This window comes from Daphnia magna, linkage group LG2 (assembly GCF_020631705.1).
Source record: "Daphnia magna isolate NIES linkage group LG2, ASM2063170v1.1, whole genome shotgun sequence".
Classification (NCBI taxonomy): Eukaryota; Metazoa; Arthropoda; class Branchiopoda; order Diplostraca; family Daphniidae; genus Daphnia; species Daphnia magna.
This window is the reverse complement of record NC_059183.1, coordinates 15,555,939-15,580,976: the sequence shown is the minus strand read 5'-3', so window position 1 is coordinate 15,580,976 and position 25,038 is coordinate 15,555,939. Positions and strand designations below refer to the sequence as shown.

The 25,038-nt window shown below is 40.3% G+C and overlaps 2 protein-coding genes across 5 annotated transcripts in view; one reads left to right on the top strand and one right to left on the bottom strand.

Annotated features, from left to right (window-relative positions):
- The window catches only part of LOC116916488, a 30,504-nt gene extending 12,968 nt beyond the window's left edge, over nucleotides 1–17,536 (top strand). For 2 of the 3 annotated variants that reach the window (XM_045168618.1, XM_045168617.1), the window contains exons 3-8: nucleotides 10,739–11,072; nucleotides 11,194–12,307; nucleotides 12,391–12,451; nucleotides 14,434–14,587; nucleotides 15,849–15,988; nucleotides 16,392–17,536. In XM_045168618.1, the coding sequence (XP_045024553.1) occupies nucleotides 10,866–11,072; nucleotides 11,194–12,307; nucleotides 12,391–12,451; nucleotides 14,434–14,587; nucleotides 15,849–15,988; nucleotides 16,392–16,626 (1,911 nt within the window). In that variant the 5' untranslated portion in view covers nucleotides 10,739–10,865 and the 3' untranslated portion in view covers nucleotides 16,627–17,536. Of the gene's footprint in view, nucleotides 1–2,651; nucleotides 2,986–10,738; nucleotides 11,073–11,193; nucleotides 12,308–12,390; nucleotides 12,452–14,433; nucleotides 14,588–15,848; nucleotides 15,989–16,391 lie in introns of those variants that run through there. The other variant, XM_045168619.1, reaches the window with a different exon arrangement.
- A 3,504-nt stretch (nucleotides 17,537–21,040) lies between these two features.
- Nucleotides 21,041–22,457, bottom strand: LOC123469598 (syntaxin-17-like). 2 transcript variants are annotated; one of them, XM_045168621.1, is made up of 4 exons: nucleotides 22,168–22,457; nucleotides 21,704–22,105; nucleotides 21,248–21,639; nucleotides 21,041–21,188 (listed from the first exon to the last, which is right to left on the bottom strand). In XM_045168621.1, exons 1-3 carry the CDS (start codon nucleotides 22,288–22,290, stop codon nucleotides 21,268–21,270), a joined length of 897 nt encoding a protein of 298 aa, XP_045024556.1. In that variant the 5' UTR covers nucleotides 22,291–22,457; the 3' UTR covers nucleotides 21,041–21,188; nucleotides 21,248–21,267. The 2 variants fall into 2 exon arrangements, with proteins under 2 accessions (XP_045024556.1, XP_045024555.1); XM_045168620.1 differs by having other exon boundaries at nucleotides 21,041–21,639.
- Nucleotides 22,458–25,038: the final 2,581 nt, after the last annotated feature.

Here is a 25,038-nt window from a genome sequence, read left to right as displayed (position 1 = left end):
TTAAAATGAGATGGATGTAGACGCAAGGATTTGAGTAACAAGTTTCTCTCAGCATCGACTTGCATTTCTAGGGTTCATGTTTTCAGTGTAGCCACCCCTGAAGGAGATGAATGGGCTGATAAATGAACAAAGAAGAGTCTTCATTCTAGATCTTGTTCCATGTCTACGGACCGGTAAACGAAATCTTGGCCTGCTCTGGTTTGACGGACGTTACTATTCTTTCGTTCGTTCTAGCAGTCGTAATCTTAGACGACAACAATAAATAGAGGCCACACAGTCGTATACATACGCGCAAGCTGCCACTTTGTTAATCGCGGACTGCCCGTCTTTTCTTTGATAGGACAAGGCTGGCGTGAGATTGACGGAATGAGCCGCGTCGATTGGTTTCATGACGTCATTTCCACCATCATCCATTGCCACGCTCTTTGAAGTGACAACCATATAATACGAAATCTACACTCTTGGCATGTCTGCTATCCGATTTCCCTTTTTTTTTTCACGCCCACTCGCCTTGAATCTTTTTACTCGAATGGCATTGAAATGAAAAGCGATAAATATTTCACATTCTATTAGCTGCTGTAGCGAAGTCTATATAACGTTGTGTGCGTAATAGGCTACTCGGCTTTGTTGAGAGGCTTGTTGATGGTGATGCTGATAAATGAATCCGATGGAAGCGCCGATCCAATATGGTGGACGATTCAACTCGTGAATAAGAAAAGAAATAATTGCATTTATCGAGTTATCTCTTATTTTTTCTTTCTTTTCGGTCTTTTTCTCGGCTTCTTTCGTGTTCTTCTCTATTTATCTATGGCGTCGGTGCAAACAAGGTGCTGAATGATGGTGGTTCCCTCCCCTTCGGGACTACTGTTGCCCCTTCGCTTTCTGTTATTGCTGAAACAGCACGTCTTCCAGTGAATGACGCACGTTGTCGTCGACACTCCCACCCGTTCGTCCACGTTCCGCTCCTTTACCTACCAGTCGTGTCTCTCTAAAAATCGATTTTTTTTTTCGCCTTTGTATTATATATCCTATTCGGATTATGTTGAAATGTTTCTTCTCCTTTCATTTCCCTTCTTTGTCTTTTTTTTTTTTTTTTTTTAATTCCGGACGTTGGTTTGCGGATTTCTTTTTATTCAGACGAACGAAGTGGAACTTCAATGAATATTTTATTGCCTTTTGAATAAAAGACTAGTCCGTGTTTCTATGTAATTCAGTATAGAAGTGTGTGTGTAACTTCTGGGAATGTCATTGAGTCACAGCTGAAACGAATTTCGCAGACATTTTCGACCTTTATTTTTTGTGTGTTTTGCCCTGTTCGTCAATGTCTGACTAAACAAGTGAACCGGAAGAGATAGGTGATTTTTTCCTGTTTGCTTTCTGTGTATTTCTTTTTTGTTCTCCATATCTTTCATAGAAGACGGCCCCACACGATTCGTAGACATCCTATTTGATGGGTACTTTTCTTTTCCGTCAAAACACGTAAGAGACGTGGTCTCAATGGTCTAACCAGTACAGAAATACCATGCCATATTAGTTTTGTTTGATGTAGACGTGCCGTGTCATTAGATTCTGCCGGCCGGCAATTCTCGCTCCCCTCTTCATTAATTCGCAGCATAACCTTAGAACATTAGAATTCTTGGTGGCCGTTTCAGCTTTCTAAAGTCGCTTTAAACCTATTGTTGCGTGCCACAGCAGCCTCGAAAATACTCACTTTTTTGTGTGTATAGGCCATACGGGTTCGTTGACGTATTTGCCTCTATTTTCACGGCTTTTGATATTCCCGATCGATTGAATCAACAATCGTGAAAGACTTTCTCCCCCTTTTTTTTATCGCCACTATCCCTTTGAGGGGCGTGATGGAAAAAAAAAATAATAAAAAAAAAAAAAATCAATTGAATCCAATCTGAACGTTTTCCTTTGGCGTGTGTTGTCGTTTGTTCGGGGAATCCGACCACCACTGATGAGTTTATCTAGAACCGACGAAAATAACCCTATCGGGGGTGGGGGGGGGGCATCGCTGGCTGTATTTAAACATGATGTCGCCATGGCTTTGTATCTACCCTTCTCTTGTTGAATAGATTACACATTCTATTTCGGTGGGCAGAAGATTGGAACCGTTCCGGCATTCGCCCCAAAAGGTTTCACCTTTTAAAGATTGTTTTGATTTCGTTTCCTTTGTTTTGAAACTATTCTTTTCGCCTGGCGGATGAAAAATCGTTTTTGGAACATGTCAGTCCCAGTAGGCCAAACCCCCACCAGTAAAACTCGCTGCTTTTCGTTTGCCAAAGAGCGGCGAGGTTGTGAATTAAGAAGTTGGCTATTGACATTTTCATAAATCATCAAGTTAGTTCATGAGATGCGTCGATTTAGCACTGATAGCGCCACTCCAGTGATCCAGCTTTTATTGCGGAATACGAGACACGATAGCATGAAGCGAACTGGTAATTCGTACAAAATAGAAATAATATTCGAGATGTAATAATTCAAATGAAAAATGAAGGAAACATACAAACAGTAGGTGATAGTGGAGTAACCGTGAGTGGAAGGCGGTCCGCGTGAGTGCAAAGCTGAAAGGAGCAAGTACACATGCGTGTTGGAGGGTCGGTCTGGTCCCGAGTGGCAAAAGGACATCCCCGCATCCATGGGAATCGAGGTCTAGTGTGTTGACGTCTGTCGGCGACTAGACAATCTAACCGTCGAATTACATGCGACAGGAAAAAAACAACGTCGATGTTTTCTTTCGATTTTACGAAGAAGAAGAAAAATTTGATCTTTGGATTAAAAAAAAAATAATAATTTAACTGGAAAGCATTTTTGGCGATTGAAAAACACAGATGGGCGATTCAATTCGAATGAATCAACACTTTGAACACGTTTTCTAGTGCATCGTGAGACTTTCTCCGTCTACCCGATCATCGCGTCTTCGTGCTACTGAACATTAACAAAGGACAACATGTTGACACTTTGACCGCCAGTGACCTTTAGGTAATATTATTAGTATTATAGCAGCATCAAAAACAATTACAGTTTTCACATTGTGGGGCGCAAGGGGTACCATATGTACAGTTTGTCTCTATCTGCGCTTTCCTTTTGATGTGATAAGAATATTTTTTTTTAATCATTGCAGCGCACTTCCAAACGGTTCTCTTTCTAACAATCGCTCCAACTTCAATGTTACCTTTTCTTTTTCATTCGCATCTCTGACCAGAATATTTGGCTATTGATCTTTTAACCTAACTGATACATTTATGTATTCCATTTGCAACCCCCCCCCTTTCCCCTTTTCCGTGTGTTTGATGCCAGTTAGCCGAAGTGACTTCCAGTTTGTCAGCGTCATCCGCAGAGACTGGGCGTGGGCCGATCCAGGATTTATTATTATCTAGATGTTTCAAAAAAGCTGCGGGCAAATCCCGCATCTTGCAGCGAGCATTAGCGATAGTAGAAAACCTTATTTCATCTGCTTTTTTATTCTTTTACAATCCCCCGTCGGACATTGTTGTTTTCCATTCAGCGATATATAGGGGCTTAACGGTCCAGATTTAAAAGTACAGCAAGCACGGAGGAAAAAAAAAGGCCCTACTCGTCGTTGACGTCGAGAGATCAACGTCTCATCTTTTGCTCGCTTGATTGACGACCAAGAGTTCTTCACCGATAGAAAGCTTTTTTTTTTCCAAGTAGAATTCAAGAAGTCAACCCTTCTTTACGGTTCTTAAACGCAATTCAAACATCACGTTCAAGTCGTGTGTGTTAAGCTACCACGATGGCCATTGTTTGCCTTTATGATAATTGAAAAATTTCGAGTCCGAAGGCCTTTTTTTTTTCAGGACATCGCCCTGTCGTTTACTAAACGCAAGATTTATTCTTTCATCAGAAGTGTCCAAAAGTGTAATTGAAATTTTGCGAATCACTGGTCATCACGCTGGGGATTGATTTAGATATTTTTTCCTGTCCGTTCAGCCATCGTTTTCTTTTTATTTTCTCAGGCCTTCGTATGACAACACAAGGCCTCAAGCGACAGAGGTTCGAAATTGAAAAGTGTTAGCAGCCCGCCAGCTGTCACGTTGACGCACAGAGTTATAATGAAGTTTATTACGGAACGGTATAGAGTAAAGCATCTGCACTTGCTATGGACGCACTGAGTTAGTGAACGGCCGCATCATCAATTAGTGAACGATTCTGGGAATAGCAAATCATAGACTAGCCTACAGAGTCTCCTTTCTCGTATTTTTGTCTGTCCGTTGTAGCCACATCAGTTGTACGTGTTGGCTTTATTTCGTTTGTGTGCATCAAAGCCATAACTGGCGCTCGCAAGAAGAGGCAATCTCTTTCTCTTTCTGTCAAAGTCTTCTTTCAGGCGGTCTCTCGGGCAACTAACGATTCGTCGGATCAATATTTGTTTTTATTTTTTTTTAGATAGAATATTATTTCTATAGACGCTCAATAGAAAACAAACGTGAAAGCCAACGTGCGTGCGTATATCGTATACACCTCGCAACAGACGGTCACGTCCGGCGTCACCTTGGCAACTATTGTATTGGCCGTGTCGAGCAACGTCATTGAGGCGTAGCTTGCGCAACAACGTAACTGTTATAAGACGAGCAAAGGTTAGATGTCTCTTATGTTTCCCTTTGCAAAAATTGCGGAATAATGACCAGCTTTAAAGAGTTAAAACTAGTTATTTAAATTTATTCATCCCACGCCTTTTTTTTGTTGTTGAATTTTCCCTATTTCTAGCAGCTATATTGGGCCGGTATGAACAGGATGCGGCAAAAGTGTAATAAGGAAAAAGCAGCGGCACGGTGAAACATGACATTTAAAAATGAAATTATTCGCCCGTATTACGACCTACGATATACGTACTTGCATATTTGCTATTTACGTACGAATGTAATATTGTCTAATTTTTGAAAAGGAGATAAAGTTTCTTCCCGGCTGCGCTCTCCATTTTTCTCCGAGATTATTTCCGAGAACGGAACAAAATAATAATGTAGATTCAGAGAAGGATGAAGTCATCTCTTTTGTGCACTGTTCCCCAGACTGGAGGGTTAACCATTCATCTGCCCCGAGGAAAGCTGATTGGTCTCGGTTTGTTGTTAACGTCGGCCTACATGACTCTCTTTCGTAGTTTCGTTTCCTTCCCCGTTGTTGTCATTTTTTATCATTCTATTTTATTTTTTGGGGGGATGCAGGAAGATCTCGATCGAAGGGGAAGAGGGAAAAAGTACTGCAGCAAATAATACCGCATCAAAGAATCGTTGTAGCTATAGAATAAAGCGTATCGATCTACGAGCGTATCGAACCTTGTAATACGGTTTACTACCAACATACCATACTGTAGTAGAATGCCCAACGATGGGTTGATGGTTAGGATCAGTCCCTTATTTTTTAAAAATATTTCTCATCAAACCATAGTCATCTGCGCGCCATTCTTCACGATGATTACCTGATGCGGCAAAGGGAGCACTGGACACAGCACGTTGGGTTATTTTTATTTCATTTTTTTTTATTCTATGTTCTACTTTAAGCTAAAGAAAATTTTTTTAAACCCAAAATCGTGTCGTTTCTATCCGTATGTCTTGTCTTTGCTCTCGGTTTCTTATCTACCCCGCGTGAGTAGTTCTACTCGGGAAACGGTAAACATAGTTTGTGCCATTAGTTTGACTTTGTCCTTATCCGATTTGGTATTTGCTATTGCGGTGTCCACAGAATCCCTCGATTTTCTTTTGCCGTCAACTATAAAGCGTCCTCATCCTTCTTTTATTCGATGTCAAGTGGCACTGTCGATATTTTCCTAACACTTGTACACACCAACGCAGAGTTTCATTTGATCAAGCGGACAAAATCACGACAGATTTCTATTAATCTCTCAATAGTGTTGCCACTTTGGGACTAAAGGACGTTGGATAGAGAACGAAAAAGAAAACCCCGACGGCCATAAAGACACGTGCTGCTTTAATCCCTGAAAAAGTTCAATTTTTTTTTTTTCCCCCTCCAACTTGCCGGGCGTATTAGCAAATATAGACTGGGTTGTGTGTATAGACGCGTTGCTTGTTCGCTCTCTATTCATCGTCTAGTTGATGACGTGCGCCAGATAGGCAGGACGTGTGCCGCCCTTTGACTGTCAGCGATGTTGCATCAACAAATTGCTTTGCCGCCTAGAGCGAAAGCAACAAAACAAGACGTTACTGGTTGATCCGTCGGCGGCGGCTCAATAGGCACTACAATAAGGAAATCTGTTGAATATGCACTGCGTAGATAGCGTGTTTGAATATGGTAGTAGAAGTTGCGATGATCCCTTTTTGTGTATCTAAAATAAGGCTGCCATGCATATATTCGACAACCGCTACGGAAATCTCTTGACGGTTTCGGAACGCCCCCATGAATGTGCTTTACGCTACATCGATCACGTTTTTAGCCACCCACATCCCAATTTGGAATGCCCCTCATGCGTGGCCCCTTCTTTGACGTTGTGTACCACTAGTTTGTCTATACAGTTCACGGCTATTGCTGTTGTCTCTGTGTTTTGAGTGTATGGCCGAGCGCGCGTGTGTGTATACACGGCGTTGGCTTTGGCACGTAAGTGTATTTACATATTTATGGATACTGCAGTTCGCAATATCAAAACGAGCGATACGCAAGGCGTGGTTTTCATTTTTCAAAGTATGCAACAACAAAAAATATTGCTACCGAAGAAATATTCAGTGTACAAAGAAAGGGTTAGTCTGTGATGTTTGCTGCGTTTTCGCCCTCGTTTCCTTATTTGATTCCGGATGCACGAGAAGGTGGGCGGATGCCGATCGACCAGGGAAAGGAGGACAAAGCGAGAGACGACTCCTATGTCGCTTGACTGCTACGTGCAGTAGACGACCGCAATGCGTGCGTTCATGACTAGAAGAATAAATAAATAAGATACGAATCTTTGAAGCGCAAGGGCAGCGGCGCAGCGTTTCCTTTAATATTAGATGCAGCTTGTGTCTTTCCCCTAGTCTCGCAGTTGTGGAGAAGAGACGTAAATACGTGGCCTCTTTTGTAGTTTTTCGTTTCTGGCCATGGCTTAAATTCTAATTTTATTTTCCGCCATGTGGGATGATAAAGTGCTGAATATATGGGAAGGATGATGGCACGTCTGTCACAATAAAATAGGAAATTTCATAAATGAATAGTAATGAAAATATTTAAGTTTCGCCAGGAAAATGCGCAAAGTTCTATCCATAAGTAGAAATGCGACGCGATACAATGGGAAATTCCACTCTCTTCAAGCCGACCCTCTTTTCTGGCGACGACGACGTACCCCCGCAAGTAAATGACAAAAGAACGGAGACGGTAGACAGGTCCGTTGAGTTTATTCTTACATAAACTGTAATGTGCCACGGCTGTGTGTGCACGGTAAACGAGAGAAATTCATCATGAGAAACTTGGATCCCGGTCTCATTAGTTGATGGAAAATGGATGGCATAAAAGGCTATTATGGCAAAGAGAGAAATAGCTTTAATATAAGGCATTCGCTACAATTTACAACCTCGTGAAGCAAAGATTCCGGTACAGTGTAATAAATCAATCTTACCCTCCGTCGGCTGCCTCTGGCCGAAGTAGACGAACACGACCGCAAAAATCGACTGAGTCGTTTGCCCTCAATGTCGCACAACAAGCCGGCGTTCTCCTTGTTGCTTCAGAAAATGAATGACGGCCATATCGATGGGTGAAAAGCGAAAGATAAACTGTTCCGTCGACAGAGAGTCTATTGTGTCGACGGGGAGAAGCCGTTGAAGTAGTAGGGAATGTTGCCAGCTGCACAAGTGGCATGTTCAATACTACTCGAGATGCGGGGAATGCGATCTTTGCTTGACCGCCGAACAAACACCACATAGAGCTTAATGATATTCTCGCACATCGGCAATAACAGAAATTAAGGTGGTGAACCGGTGACATTTGCGGGTGGACCAAAATAGCCGGAATTATGGATAGCCCCTGGTAAAATGTGTTGAATTGCAAAATGTCTCTGAATTGATGACGAATCTCCATTGTTGGGAGAAAAGAGACTCCAGATCTGATAATATTAAATTTGTTGGGTGAGTAGATGGGAGGAAACAAAACCCTTCATGCCGCCATGTTCACATTTATAATGTACACGAACTGATTAATTAGTTTCGACGTTGTAGCGGATCGTAGCAATGAGTCGCGCTGTTGCGTTTACCGATCTGTCTGTTCTTGAAATCATTTTTTAATCGTGATGAAGATAGCAGAGTAAATATTTGTTGCTGAGAATTTGAGATGCACCGCGTCACAGCTGATGGCTAAACCATTGAGCGTGAACACAATCTACATCAAATCGCATTGTTTTCCCTATCTTTTGTTTTACCATTCCTTCTTTTTTGACGACAGATGTTTCTGTCATTTTCAACCTTTTCTACACATTCATATTTTTTATGGATTAATCTAGCTGTTATTATGAGACGAGCGAAAGGCCTGGAGTACCTGGAAAATGAAATTGATCCGTCTGGGATCACTCTTTTTCTTGTTCTCCGTGGTTTTGTTTTTTGTTTCGCCTCAATAGTTTTGAAACGGATGTTCTGGATCTCATTTATGTAGCCAAACAGGCGACGACCACCTCAAGGGTGAAGCCTGTACTGCGATGATGAAAGTTAAGGACCGAGGATGCTAATCAAAGTAGCCTGGCCCGCTGCCCTTTGTGTCTTCATCAAGCTCTCTGTTTGTCTCATTAAGGGGCATCTTGTCATAATGTCATATCGTCATTAAATGAACAAAGAAGCGACAATTCAATCTCGTTTTCCTATTTGACAATGTCAAATAACATCGCAAAGCCAAGATTGGTTTTATAATGAAGCTGTTGCCGACCGCTGCCTTCCTTACTCGTATAACTTCAACGAAATGGCTTTTAAGATTAGTGGTTTGCCTATGAAAGAACGGACACGATGCAGCATTGCCGTCTCATTCGCAAGTTTCGTTGCTTGACAACAAGGGAAGCCCCATTTTATTTTTTGTTTCTTTTCTATTATTGAAGCTCCGGGCCCATTTTGATGAGAAATGAGCCCATCGTTACTTTGACTCTTCGTAGAGACTCTCTCTCTTTTCTTTCTTGTTTCGTAAGGTCTCTATCGACCGCCATTTCGTCCTCTCTAGAGATGGTATCTGTTGATGGCGATCATTGGGCGTCTTTCAGACAGAAGTCGAGTAGTTGCTGTTAGCACGCAGTCTCAGTTGAAGGAGCCTATTTCTTCATTTGCTCACGTTACGCGCGGTTGATGGACACGATGTGCTGGATGCGTGAAATGCCTTCTTGTTTTCCAGCTAGATGCGACAAGACCAAGCATTGCTGAGGAATCCTTGGAACTCTCAAGGATCCACCACCAAGAAAGAAGAAAAATGATGGCAAAACAATAGATGAGGCTTTTCAACAGTCGGGTATCATGTGTTGAATATATAGCCCGACACGACCGCCAACAGAAACCATAATCATCGATCCGCCCGGCTGCTGTTCCCCAACCGGATGATACGCTGAAGGGGGGTGGGGGGGTGGGGGAGGAGAAAGAGAGAGAAGGAGAGGAAAGGGGGGGAATTTCTGTCGATGCTTCTACAAGAAAAACTTTCGACACAAGTCTGAAGGTGAATAAAGGCAATGTTGAATAAGGCTTTTATTTTTTTGAAGAGGAGGATTTTCGCCTTTGTACTCTCCTCATCTTTTGCTTCTCCTCCCCCCCCCCTATTTTTTTAAACAATACTGCGGGAGGGAGACGAGCTCGAGCCTTATTCTTTTCATTCTTTCACTCACGAACGAAGCAGAGAATAAAGGATATAGATGAGGAGCGTGAACAAGAGCCACGAACATTTCAAAAAAAGCTCCTTTCTTTCAATTCCTTGTATTTCGTTTATTTCTGTTTCTGTAGAGCTTGTAACGAGGATTCTCAATTTATTTTTATTTTTTTTTTTTTCTCTTCTTCTTCTTCTTCATAACGTGTTGGAATATAAAAGCACTTTAGTAACATTGTCTTCACCGTACAACTTTGTGCAAAAATGGATCGAGACAGTCATTGGCTGGCACGTATTCAATTGTTTTGGCCGGCAACAAGTTCATTTTGGCCATTGTCGTCATTCAATTTGTTTTCTGTCTTCTCTTCACGAAACTCCAACACATTTGAAGCCCACTAAATTGGGAAATAAAATCAGGTGTTTACTTATTTAATTTTGATACGCTACATTGAGCAGCAAAAATTGAAGAAAAAAAAAGAAAACTTGAAATCCAAGACTTTGCAATGAAAGTTGTTGTAATTGATAACATACAAACTTGGCTAGGTTTTCCAGTTTGATACACTTTGACTCGGGGCTCTCTTAATTAGAGAGTGAAAATGTCAATAAGAAGGAGCTCCCGTTTTCAGTTTAATCATTTTCGCTCGATACCCGCGCGAAATCCGCTTTTTCTGGACGCACCTGGAAACGACAGTTTTCGTAGACAAGCCCGGAAAGCGAACGTTTCCATGGTTGGAGAAGCGATGCCATGAATTTACATCAGCAACACACCGTCACCAAGTTGAAGCACGAAACGGGAAGAGCTCCTTCAACTTTTTTTGATTGAAAATTTAGATTTTCTAAGTAGCTGTGATGGTGTGGGGGCGTCGTGGGCGGGCCTTCCTCCTATCGATCTTTTGCTGTCAATTCACCTGCAGATTTTTTTTTTTTTTTTCGTAACCAGTTTCTCTTTTTTTTTTTTTTACTAATTCAGGAAGAAAAGAATAAAAAAGTTTGTGGAGAAATAAGGTCCGCCGAAAATCATCGACGTGAACGGAATAAATTGTTGCTATTGAATTTGCGGTGCTGCAGCGCGCTCTGAAGACTGGGCGGCAAAAAACATGGCGCTGCTAACGCGCTTCATCCGCCTTCCGGATCGTGCCAACACGCACGTGTTCACGTTCGTTGTGACGCGTTCGGTCACGCGGGACCTGCATCGCGACGTGACTTCTAAAGAGTTCAGCTACGGCTACCACAGGTGGGCGATAACATTCTCGCGGGCCGGCAAAGTTCTCGGCGTCTACCTCGTCTGGCGCAACCCGTCCGAGGTGAGAAAGCAACCAAAATGGATTGCATTTTTCCGTTTCCGCAAGTCTGTATCGATTAATGAATTATTCCCCTTTGCTTTTTACTGCCACGTTTTGCTTTCCTTCTGATTTTGGCCTTTAGGGGATGCGAGTGTACATCGATTTTTCGTTCACGTTGCTCAATCGGGAGCATTTCAGCTCCAATGAGACGTTCAGTGGTCGGCAGATCAAGTTCACGTTCGATTCGCCGGCCCAAGGCAACCGGCGCTATATCCCCGTCGACGACCTGTACGAGCGCAATTTCACGGATGCCAATGGCGAGTTTCAGCTCGAATTGACGGTGGCCAATCCGCGAACTCTTTACGAAACGGATCTGAGACTTCCGCTGGGCTCGCCCGGCTCGTCTTCGTCGTCAACGACTTCGTTGGCAACAGGCGGCGGTCATCAGCGTTCCGCTTCGCCTCTGCCTTCGCACCATCAACACCAACAACATCACCACCATCACCTCGGCGGAAGCACGGGCAACCTGTCGACGTTGGTCCAGCAACAGAATCACGTTTCCCACCACAACAGTGGTCATCATGGCTCTCTTCATCTTCACGGCCATCACCACAACGCGACGCAGTTGCCGAAAACGATGAAAATGGAGACGACGTATTTTGCGTTTGGCGGATTCGATTGGAACTTGTCGGTCGTGATGGAGCCTTATTCGGTGACTGCCGCCACATCTGCAGCTGGTCTCACGCTCAACCTGGCCGCTCAACTGGCCGGCAACCCCGATAGAGAAAGCCCATCGCACAGAAGCAGAAACTGTCAATTGTTGGCCGGTGGCGTTGATCCAGTTCCGGCTTCTATAGCGGGAGTCTTGAGTGATCACGTGGGCAATGGAACGCTGGCCCTTCGTTTGAGGCGATTGACGGGCGTCGACCATCGCAGTCGGTCACGCTACTACATTTCGGTGGGCGAGGGTGACCGACGGCTCTCTTCCGGGCTCATGGACGATATATCCGATGCTGAAGGAGCCGGATCTGTTTGGTGTCCTCGAGTGCGGTTGCAGGACGTTGCACCTAAAGGAGTGCTCCGACTCATGGTCGAACTTGTTTCTGCCAACACTCTCAGCGATGCGCTCATCACGTTGGCGCCCAACAATCAAGTGACAGGCACTCCAGGCGGAATCGGGGGCCTGTCGGCCGGTACCTGCTACGACCGCGATAAACAAGCCTGGTCTTTCGAAGCAGACACTCATTCGGAAAATGGTTCGATCTTTTTATCCATTGCCCATTTTCTTGAATTTGTTTAATTACATTACATCTATTTTTGTTTTATTTTTGTCTAACAGCCACCCTGAGAGTTCGCGTTGTCTACCGCGACGTCCGCAACGTGCCGCGCAATCATATCAGGTAAATACGAGGGTGTGTACAATGAGTCTTGTTCAATTGGAAATGTTACAGTTCTAGACCAATACCTGGGAAAATGACAAATGACCTCCTTTGATGGATGTGGATCGTATTGCCTACCCCTTTGTGTGTGTTGGTAGTTTTATATGGCATGATAAAAGAGAGGCTGAGCTCTCCGAGCCTTTTAACACTCCCAGATGGCAGCAACCGGTTTTTTATATCAATAAGAAATGAGTGGATTCCGCAATACGTCTAGCGCAACAACTTGATACACTTGGAGTCGTGATCGATTGTCTGCTTTCTTCATTGTTCTCTTCTTCTTTCTCTTCTTTCTTTTGATTGCCTTCTATTCGCTTATCGGAGGAAAATAACGATGGGAAAAGTAAGAGAGGGAGAAGCAGAGAAAATGGTCTACTACAATTTCTTGTCGGTGCAAGTGTCGTCTCGGTAGCGTAGCAGCTAAAAAAGAAAAAAGAATTAGACGAAATAATTTTTTGTTTTCTTTCGAAACACGCACGTTGGCTCTAGGGATTACATTGGGTACACGAAGGAGAACCGTAAAAGGCCAGTCCTTTATTCGTTATTGATGTGCGTTCATCCGTTTGGGATTCGTTAAAAATGTGGACGTAAACGAACGACGAGTTAATTGAATATTTGAAGGGATTTTCTGTAAGCGGCTCGCATCGGTTGTACTTCTGATAGTGTATCAATCAGTCACGCTGAGGTCAACCTGGTACATGTAAGACTGTGTGTCTTTTCGACCGCATTGCCATGCCAACCGATCGGTCTGTACAGTCAACATCGAAAATGACAAAAGGTGGAAAACAAAAACAAAAAGAGGATAAGGTCACGCATTTGCCATTTTAACCGGAACATCAACACGCTATCGGGGCCTTAAACAACATATGGCGTCCACCAGTTCAATACTGACATATAGCAGGGAAGGGCTAACCAAATGACATCAACCCGTTTCTCTCTTTTTTTATTTTAAAGTTTTATTATTTATGTTTTTTTTTATGTCTTTTTGTGTTGCTTCTTTAGTTCGCAATAGCAGATGGAGTTTTCTTGTTTACGATCAAAACGCTCTCGTTCCTAATAGTTCCCTAATACCCAGTTTTGTCCCCCATCATTTTCGACGGTCCCTTTTTTTTGTGGAAGGCGTTACAATGTTATTTATTTATTTTCTTTCTTTTGGTCGGATTAAAGTCTCAACCATAACGACCAGAAAATAAGGACACTTTATAGACGTTACTTTCGTCTTATTCCGGGAAAAGGCCCGTAATGACTTGGAACTGGACGAAGCCACGAACTACCTATTGTGCCTCTACCTTTTTGGGTTTTTTTTTTTTTTTTTCCATTGACCCCTGCGTAACTTTTACAGCTTATATCGTGTACTTTTACTGCGTTGTTAGTATCGATCCTCGTGGATGCGTGTGTACTATTGATTTTAGCGAACAACGCTGTGAAACCAACGTCCGTTCGTGGTTTTTGCTGTGCCCTCGTTGAACAGATTAACAGGTTGCTTATTCATTCTGACCAGTCAAATACAAAAGGGGCTTTGATGAAAAGAATTTGACAATAGAGGCAAAAAAGAAGTCACATATTATAGCCATTATCTGACGTCATTGTTCAATTGTGGCATTACCTAGTCAATTGGCAATCAGCTTTCAAACTTTGGCCGCATTGTTTGGTGCTTGAAACATAGGGACATCACTGGGAGTTGTGCACAATGTCGTACAGTTAGTATCAGATTATTCTAAGCTGCATCCCCCCCTCCCGTAGTTTTAGTACGAATGTGATCTTCTTTATGAATTCCTTTTATTAATTCTCTTGCATCAACTGAGAAATGTATGCGTGGCTGATTCGTCTGTTGCTTTGGTTGACTGTGTCACGTTCCACTGTGAACAACGCTGCAGAGCGTAAATGAATTAAGACTTGAGCTGTGCTTCTCTATTTATCCAATGAATTTTAAATTGATCATGCAGGTACGTGAGTTGGCAGGCGGCCATGCTCCGACCGAACAATAAAGTCAGCCAGTGTGACGCTGTACCGTTCTCCAGCACGCACTACTCCAACTACTACGTTCAAGAGGAGGCTGATGACGGCGTCGTCATGGAATCTTCAGTGCCCGTAAAAGACGTAAGATTCTCTCGCATTTTCTCTAGTTTCTTTACCTCTTCCCACATTTTTTTTTGGTTAGTCATCGAACATGTTGCTTTTAACCAGGCTACTTTCTAAATAATGACATACTGATGTGTTTCGCCAGATAAGAGGGGACGGGCTTGTAGCGTTCAAGATGCGGAAATATTTCTAAAGTCATGTACTACGTGTACGTTAGCTGGATGATCAATAGAGACTCGACCAAAGTGGGAGAAAAGGAGGAGTTGGTTGGGGGAAAGGGGCGGTGAGTTAAGAATGGATGAGAATCCCGACTGGCTTTGCTCTTTTCAATCGAAAGTTCCCAAATGTCCGGTGTGAGGATGTGTGCGCGATGACATACTTCGCCCAAAAGATGTAATCCGTTGTCGGTCCATAGCTATGGCTTCCAAGATCTATCGTAGTTTACTCGACGTGATCGATAAACTTTTCGTAGTTATGTCGAAGGAAACCGTGTTACATTTATTTTTTTTTATTTAATGATTCATTTCCGCGTGGCTAGACGCATTGGCAAATCCGTAGTTGTAGGTCGATTTACAGACATCTTTGTTCCTCGTTAGGGTTTTGCACATGAATCTGACTGTTCTTATATCCGCTAAATAGGGAACTTTATCAATAAGTTTTAATAGTTTAGTGAAGCGTATTGCGTTGAAATAATACGAATCGCGCTGTTGCAAAAGACTTACAGCCTCGTCTTCCAGCTAAATTAGGCAATAGAGTTCTTAGATGAGTTGGGTTCTTTAGCTGTTAGTGAAAGCCGAGCCACTGATTGATTACCCACCAGCTGCTTGAATATTTGCCGGTGTGTAGCAAAAACCTGTGGCATTCACGAATCCGCATTGATCCGATCCAATGTTTTCAAAATCCACCGATCTCTCTCCCTCACCAACTTTCCTATGACTATTGGATTATTCATAGCTTAAAGATGGGCTGACATCAATTTATGTTATTCTGAATATTTGTTCTCGCTCATTCTATTCTTTAATATTCAAAAAATAATCTGATAGTAACCCATGTAAGAAAACTAACAGAAAAAAAAAGAAATGTAGAAGTAGAACGATGGTTTTCTCCCTGTGTGTTACTCAAGATCAGAGGTGGTAAGAAATGGCTCTGGTTGATAAGCCGTAATTGATACGGTTCTCGAATTTTTGCTGCGTGAAATGAGGTGGTGCTATTGTTGAACTGCGCAACAGTTATATTGTTCTGTGAATTAATGTCTAAAATATGTATATACAACGCACAGTTATTGAAGGTGGCCAACGGTTACGTCAACGACAAGCAGCAGCTTCGAGTCCAGGTAGAGTGGGACGAGACACTCCTGTTGTTCCAAGCAACCTATCACAAGTACGACGATGTTGGACGCATTCACAACTACCAAATGAGGTTGGTCCGTTATTTTCGTTAGCTTTCTTCTTTATTCTTTTAAACTACTGTATATTATAGTAGAGAAATGAAAAAAAAAAAAAAAGTGTTATGGCTTAACATACGAACACATTTGCGATCGAAATGGCTTCGGTAATGACGGAATGCCTTAATGCCAAGAAATTAAAGAACCGGATAGCTGATATGCCGCCCAGCACACTTTAGCTTGGTCCCTGAAGTGGTAGGGTGTGTCTGGGAAACGCGTAACACACTAATAAAGTGCAACATATAGAACCTAATAGCTCTGGCGTAGTTAAAAGGGGGATATCAAAACCTCATAAGTAATTAAGAAAGTTCGACTTGAAATCCAAACTGCGTACCGTTTCACCTTTGCCATTTATTCGTGTGCCATTTCTTCTCGCAGGAAAGAAATAACCGCATTGCAATCGGAAAACTACAGTTTGGAGAGGCAACTTTTTAGTTACCAGCGAAGCCTGGCCATGGCCCAGGCTCGCAATGGTGTTCAGCCGCAAGGTCCGTCCGACGACAACACGCCTTCGTCGTCGGCCAACGGCGAGTATCCGCCGCATCGGGACCATTCGCATTCACGCGATTTTTTCGCCCGCCGTGAGGAGTCGTCTGACACGGAATACGCGTAAATGACGTTCACTCGTTGTCCTTTACTATATCATTTCCGCTTTTGGTTTTCCTCCATTTGCATCACTCGCCATTTTTAATAGTTCAAGTCTGACACCTAAACTGCTGCCCGGTGTGTTTGTACTTGCCACCGCACGGTTAATGCGGTTAATGCATTTTTTTCTCTCTTTTCCATCTCTGTCGAACTTTTTTCTCGTTTCGTTCCATTTCATTGACGCGGTATAGAACTCGTTTCATCTTGTTTAATCATATCAACGAAACGAGGAGTTAAAAAAAAAAAAAAAAGTGGGAGGAAAAAGAAAAGTTCTATTTATGTAAATGTGTGCGTGCTGCACATGTCAAAGGGCACACGTTTAAACTTTTTTGATGTCACTTTTATTCTATTGGACAAAAAAAATGCAAATGACTTTCATTTTCATGATGCGAAGAAAAAAAATACGTTTTTTCTTTTTACGGTTTTCTGCGCTATGACGAAGTTTAACTTTGATCGTCGTTTCAAGTCTATTCTATCCTCTTTTCTAGTTCCTAAATAACATCACAATCTTTTTTTTTGTGTCTTATATTTCGTCAGTTTGTTATTTTTTTTTAATTTGTTCTTATTGTTATTCACCATTCATCTTCTTAGGTCCACGGCCTTTTACGCTCTTTTTTACATTTACATTTTACATAACGTGAAGATATAACGGCAATGTAACATTCTTCTTATATAGGGGAGCATTTCATAACATACCTATGTGTTGAATCCAACTACCAAAACATCATTTTTTTAAACTCTTCCTACACACACACACATTACAAAAACAAAAAAGAAATCCCGCGTCGTGCCGATGCAGTTTATTTCCTCTCGTCCCGCGTGAAAGACGAAAAACCAATACTATCTTTCGATATAAATACAAGAAACGTTTCAATCTTTCTTCGATCTTTTCTTTACGTCTTTCTTTCTTCTATTGTTTATTTTGTAACGCAGTGCGTTGTATCGGATGCGGCTATGCGTAGTTCCGGATCGATCTGCCTCACTAGCCGATTTATAGAGAAGCATTGCTGCCATCGGCTTTTTCCGATGTTCGTGTCTTAAACAAATGGTCAATCAATCTAGTCGAGGGCCCAGTTATCGCCTTAGTTTTATAGACTGGACCTAGCTAGCGCATAAAGAACTGCTTTAGCAAACTCGGACATTGTTTACGAATCGTTTTATAGTTAATGAAACCTATAAAGGAAGAGAAAATTCGAGCTATTCTTCCTAAATTGTGTCAGAATTTTTTATATTACCAGGTGCCCTACAGAAATTATTCAGGTGCATCAAACAAACCTGCTGGCTTCAAGTTTCCCGTTATTTGCTGTGTAATTCCAGTCGCTTATTTCATTTCCACGGCATTTTTGGACCATGATGACATTGTTCTAAGATAAATTCTGGGGGTCCCTAAAGCGAGAGAAAGAATAGATATAGGCACGACCAGCTCACCTGCCGGCATTCTCACGGGGCTATGATACTGCCGAATTTCCACTGTTCAATCAATCTAACACAAGAACAGTGGTTGTTTTACGTCTATTACAACAGACATCTGAGAACTTTCTGCTTTTTTTCTGATGTTTTTTCCTTGCCCGGATAAGATTCGTCCAGCAATACTTGTATTGTTTTTCTTATATGTGTCTGTGAGATTGTGAAGCTCTGACAACTTGACGAGTAGTAATAGTTGGAATCCAATCCAACTCGGATGTCGGTGAAGACATTCATTTTCTCCAGCAAGAATTTAGGTAAGAATATCAAGTTATTGACCTTTTCACAGAGAAAAAAAAAACATAGGGAAAAGAGTATACACCGCTCATTCCCGGTTTGTCATCCCAAGTCAACCGTGTCATTAGATTTCAACGAAAGGAACAGCAAAAAATAAGCGGAACAGGTTGTACGGTACGTACGTCTTCATCGCATGTCGTCTACACGCCATCAGTAAACTTTCGGCTAAAATTGTGTGGGTGTCGCCGTTTGTTTAAAGCTTACAAGAAGATGCATGTAACGAAGGAGCAAAGGAAGCACCTGTTGAAACGCAGACCCTTTTTCGATTGAGTTCGTACAACTGGTCCCTATTAAAATTGAAAAGTAGGATTCTACAGAGAAAGTTCCTACCTCAAGGGACATGCTCGACGCATTAAGTTGTCATAGGTAACGCAATTTTACCTGTAATATTTTAGTATAAATAATATAATTCTTAATGCCTGCTGTCTAACTATACAGAGTTCCTTAAAAGACAAATGGAATTTGAAGATGTACTACGTTGGACGTGCATGAAGAGTCATGTCTCAGTACAGATAAAAGAAAACACAGATACTACCACATCCGTAACAAAATTAGATTTATGACGCCCACACAACGACGTGACATATTACTAATGCTGCGATCTCAGCCCCGTGGTACCGTACACTGTTGCGTAAAAATCGAACCTGCTAACTTAGTATTGAATTGGCAGTCCATAGGCCGTTCTTCACCACACGAATAACCTTGCAGATCCAGTATGCAGTGACCTAGAATATGCGCAATGGTACTCGGAACCCTCCTGTCCGTTAAATATCAGTCTAATACCACCACTGTGTGGTAGATGCCCTGGGTTTGAAATTTTTAAAGAAAAATAGCGTTAGTTGTACAGCTGAACATTCCAAAGTTGCAAGTTCAGGCGATGGGGTTAAAAAAATACAACACTGAATTGAGGGATATAGTACTAGTGGGATAGAATGTAAAACTGAAAACTACCCCTTTTGAATCTTAGTCAATGAGTTGGTGAGGATGGATGTCTTGGGGTGGGTTAACAGGTTCCCTATAATTTTATTGATATTCATTGTAGACGCCCCTCCATCGACACAGATATCATGATAGATGGCGAAGATCATCAAAGTCATCCGTGGTTCATCAATGGTTGCCATCGTTACGTTTGAATTTTCATTCATGTAATACAGAAAACAACTAATCCAAAAAACGTAAAATTGTGCATGTTTCACTCAACATGTATACAAAAATGATTTCGACAAATGGTAATGTAAAATGAGTGCGACTATGATTAAATAATTCTAATACTATTATGTAGTTGTGATGTGTGCCCCAACCGTTTCTTATTGTTTCAATGTAAGCTGCCCGTGACTTGGACAACGATATAGAAAACTGCCCTCTATAGCTTCTTTTAGATTTTCCAGTTACGTAATGCATGAGTGACATAATTTAACTGCTAAAGACCTTTGTAACAGATTTCATGGAGAGATGATTGGATGCCATACTAGTGCCAGAAACGAAGAATGCGGCACTTCAAAAATTTTGCAGGGCCAAGTCAAAAACGTTGAAAAGACAAGAGAAAATTTGAGAAAATGTAACGAAAAGGCAATGTACAAAAGCAGAAAAATAATTGCGGCAGGTACCGAAATCTTCTCTCTCTTTCTCGATTTCTCCCTTCCCTCATCATTAGTTAGACGGAAATAAAAAGAACTGTCTCTTTAGTAAAGAAGGTATGTGACTCTACTGGTTCACGAGTACGCAGCAGGATGGCGACAGACTAAACTACCTTTCAAATACGCTATCGTAGAGATGTTCTCACAAAGAGAAACCGAAATTTTGAAAACATCTTGGTAGACAACTTCCCTACACGACCACATTGCCACACGAAAAAAATGTCGTCACAAGTCGAAAACGGGTGACTCCGAAGAACGGCGACTTTCCGCCAGTTACCCACCGCAATGTTTTTTTTTCTTCCTGTTTTTGAATTTTTCTACAAATCTAGCAATGAAACATTTCGTCGAACTTTTGCAATGTGAGTGATTTTAAAGTTTGATTCAAGAGCCAGTTGGTGCTCTTTTTACAGTGAAGGGGAGAAAGTCCGTCTCATCCCGCTGATTTGAAGTCAGGTAACACATTGCAAACTTTTTTTTTGTTTTGCGTTATTGCTCTGCTGAAATTGACAGTTGTCCGATTAGTCGTTAAACGGAAGGAAAAAAGAAAAAAATTGCTCTTTTAAGTAGGACTGATAATAATTGCTTTTTTATTGATAAACCTAATTTATTTATGGGGATCTTTCGGTAGGAAATCAACCTTTCTCGACGAAAAAAATACCTTTATCCCCGTCCTTCCTGAAAATGGTCACCTATCCTCCACGCTGATTTTGTGTCTCATTTATTTCAAAATCCCACATGTTGTCTGCAGGGATGGGTACCGCACTGTACCGATTTTGATAGAAGTGCAACTGCGCACAGACGATATTAGTTTTATTTACTCTTCCATTCAAACTAAGGAATACTATTGCCTAATCAGGAAAACAAAAAGAATAGTAATAAAGATGCAGCTGTTATAGGCTTGTATCCTATGTGTTTTTACTATCGCCCACGTAGTTTGTAGTCTTGTAATAAAATTTTTCTGCTGTCAGGTTCCCTAACGGAAAATCATATTGTACAAAATTTTATTCGTGAAGGTGCTTGAAAATTTCTTAACATATTACAGAGAAATAAAATAATAATTCATGACATTTATAATAATTACGATGCAGTCGGTCATCAAAGGTAGAATATACTTCGTTTTGTCTCTGTTAACCTGAAAATGTATGTATATTGACACAATGTTTTTTATCAAATCTGTATGAAAATCAGTACTAGAAGCAAATTGAAAGGCCTCAATCTTCTTTGAAGCTGACAGAGTATGGAAGCTTTCCAGACTGGGTACTATTTCCTAAATTCGTAGGGGTTGATTGACTTCTGGTTAAGTTATTTGCTGATTCGTTGACTGCCGATTCTTGCCACCTCATCAGACCACGACCACTAGCAAAGCCTAGTGCCGTTCCTCCGAGTGCAGCAAGACCCCCAATTTTGAGACCCGCAAGAAGCCCAATAGGACCACCAATGCACGTTCCAATTAGCGCTCCTGTTAATGGGTAAAGAGTTGTTTTAAACCTTGCAGCCTTGGCCAAATTCTGCTGTCCTTCTTTAACATCTTCTAGAGCTGCCTCCACATTCTCTTCAATGTTGGAAACTGTCGTCTCTTGAGTCTATGTGGAAAATTGACATCAGTTGTATACTGATTCTAGTATGCAACATAAGGATTATACTAACATTGACTTGATGTGAAAACTCTGAAAATAGGTCGTGCAACTCTTCTATATCTTTTTGCAAGTTTTGATATGTCTCAAATTGAGCTTTGCATTGCTCAACTTCAATTTCTTCTGGTATAACAATTTCTTCAATTAACTCAATCTGTTTCTTTTGATCTTCCTCGGATGTGTGTGACTCAAAGACATTGTTGAAATTATCTGAGTTTTGTTTAAAAATTCTGATTGCATTAAGAGCTTGATTTTTATATGGCCTGACTTTCTTTTCGAACTCTATCTCATCATCTGAGGTCAGATGTTGTGAAACTCCTTCTAACTCCTGTAATGCAGCTTCTAATTGGGATGCAACCTGTTGTCCTTTTAACTGCTCTGTTCTTACTTTTTTCCAATCTCTGTTGCTTTTATACTGTAAAAAAATAATTTAGTTAATAATTCCAAGTTGAGTAACACAAACTGTCTAATTTATACTTTGTGTAGGTTGTCTTGATGTTGTTGAAGTTGCTGAAGATACTGTGGTAAGGCTACATTTGCAAAACGATTCAGAGGTAAATCATATATTTTTACTCTGAAAGATGTGTTAATCTTCGACATATTTTATCACTAGAACATCAATAATTTTGTATACAACACGAATTCTATTTCTTTTTCAACATTGAAATGGCTTCTTTATCTTACTACGACACTGAAGATTATTATTATTTTCTCTTTGTTTATGTCATGATGTATAGAGTAGAGGAGTAAACCACATGAGCTATGCGTATAAACTCCAGAGATGGCGTTGGCTGTTTCAATACTAAATTGCTAGTACGTTTCGGTATTTTACATGTTTTGGACCGCCAGAGTGCTCCAGTAATTGATGTTACACACTGATGTTGTGCACTGGCGCTTTGGTACGGAACAAGGTAAAATCTCTTGCCCAGAGGATACTAGGTGCCGGTGGTATCATGGTATAATAGGTTACCAGTATAACCTATTATACCGTGGTGGTATGGTGATTGTGCTAAACCAGGTAATTTTAAAGGTAAAATCGCTGGTTTAACGAGAAAATCAATAACTCAATCGAAAATAGTGTTCAATTTTGATTGAGTTATTGATTTTTGTTGAATTTCAAGACATATCGTCTAAGCAGAATTTGAAAAAAGTGGGAAATTCTAAAATCTAAATCTAGTTTAAAATACATGATTCCGATTCAAGATTAAACGAAAATTACAAATATGGCGTTTATTTTTTCATAGGAATCATAGTTTTTGAATATCTCGTAAAAACGCTGATTTAGAAAAAGTTTGTTTTCTCGTCCACTGCAGAAATCGCCAAAAAAACTATGAACCCTATGAAAAAATAAACGCCATATTTGTGATTTTCGTTTAATTATGAATCGGAATCATGTATTTTAAACTAGATTTAAAATTTAGCCAAAAATGAAAAAGTGGGAAGGGTATAGCCTTCCCATTTTTGTCGAAATCAGCCAAAATCGACATCTGTTGGAATTCTATAAAAATCATACAGTATGATCAAAATTAAACGCTGATTTAGATTAAGTTGTTTGTTTTCTCGTCAACATAGCGTTTTTTGAATAAACGGAATCAAAATGCTGTTAGTGGACATAATTTTGTTTTTTACGATTTATTCAAAAACTATGAGCCCTATGAAAAAATAAACGCCATATTTGTGATTTTCGTTTAATTATGAATCGGAATCATGTATTTTAAACTAGATTTAAAATTTAGCCAAAAATGAAAAAGTGGGAAGGGTATAGCCTTCCCATTTTTGTCGAAATCAGCCAAAATCGACATCTGTTGGAATTCTATAAAAATCATACAGTATGATCAAAATTAAACGCTCATTTAGATTAAGTTGTTTGTTTTCTCGTCAACATAGCGTTTTTTGAATAAACGGAATCAAAATGCTGTTAGTGGACATAATTTTGTTTTTTACGATTTATTCAAAAACTATGAGCCCTATGAAAAAATAAACGCCATATTTGTGATTTTCGTTTAATTATGAATCGGAATCATGTATTTTAAACTAGATTTAAAATTTAGCCAAAAATGAAAAAGTGGGAAGGGTATAGCCTTCCCATTTTTGTCGAAATCAGCCAAAATCGACATCTGTTGGAATTCTATAAAAATCATACAGTATGATCAAAATTAAACGCTGATTTAGATTAAGTTGTTTGTTTTCTCGTCAACATAGCGTTTTTTGAATAAACGGAATCAAAATGCTGTTAGTGGACATAATTTTGTTTTTTACGATTTATTCAAAAACTATGAGCCCTATGAAAAAATAAACGCCATATTTGTGATTTTCGTTTAATTATGAATCGGAATCATGTATTTTAAACTAGATTTAAAATTTAGCCAAAAATGAAAAAGTGGGAAGGGTATAGCCTTCCCATTTTTGTCGAAATCAGCCAAAATCGACATCTGTTGGAATTCTATAAAAATCATACAGTATGATCAAAATTAAACGCTCATTTAGATTAAGTTGTTTGTTTTCTCGTCAACATAGCGTTTTTTGAATAAACGGAATCAAAATGCTGTTAGTGGACATAATTTTGTTTTTTACGATTTATTCAAAAACTATGAGCCCTATGAAAAAATAAACGCCATATTTGTGATTTTCGTTTAATTATGAATCGGAATCATGTATTTTAAACTAGATTTAAAATTTAGCCAAAAATGAAAAAGTGGGAAGGGTATAGCCTTCCCATTTTTGTCGAAATCAGCCAAAATCGACATCTGTTGGAATTCTATAAAAATCATACAGTATGATCAAAATTAAACGCTGATTTAGATTAAGTTGTTTGTTTTCTCGTCAACATAGCGTTTTTTGAATAAACGGAATCAAAATGCTGTTAGTGGACATAATTTTGTTTTTTACGATTTATTCAAAAACTATGAGCCCTATGAAAAAATAAACGCCATATTTGTGATTTTCGTTTAATTATGAATCGGAATCATGTATTTTAAACTAGATTTAAAATTTAGCCAAAAATGAAAAAGTGGGAAGGGTATAGCCTTCCCATATTTGTCGAAATCAGCCAAAATCGACATCTGTTGGAATTCTATAAAAATCATACAGTATGATCAAAATTAAACGCTGATTTAGATTAAGTTGTTTGTTTTCTCGTCAACATAGCGTTTTTTGAATAAACGGAATCAAAATGCTGTTAGTGGACATAATTTTGTTTTTTACGATTTATTCAAAAACTATGAGCCCTATGAAAAAATAAACGCCATATTTGTGATTTTCGTTTAATTATGAATCGGAATCATGTATTTTAAACTAGATTTAAAATTTAGCCAAAAATGAAAAAGTGGGAAGGGTATAGCCTTCCCA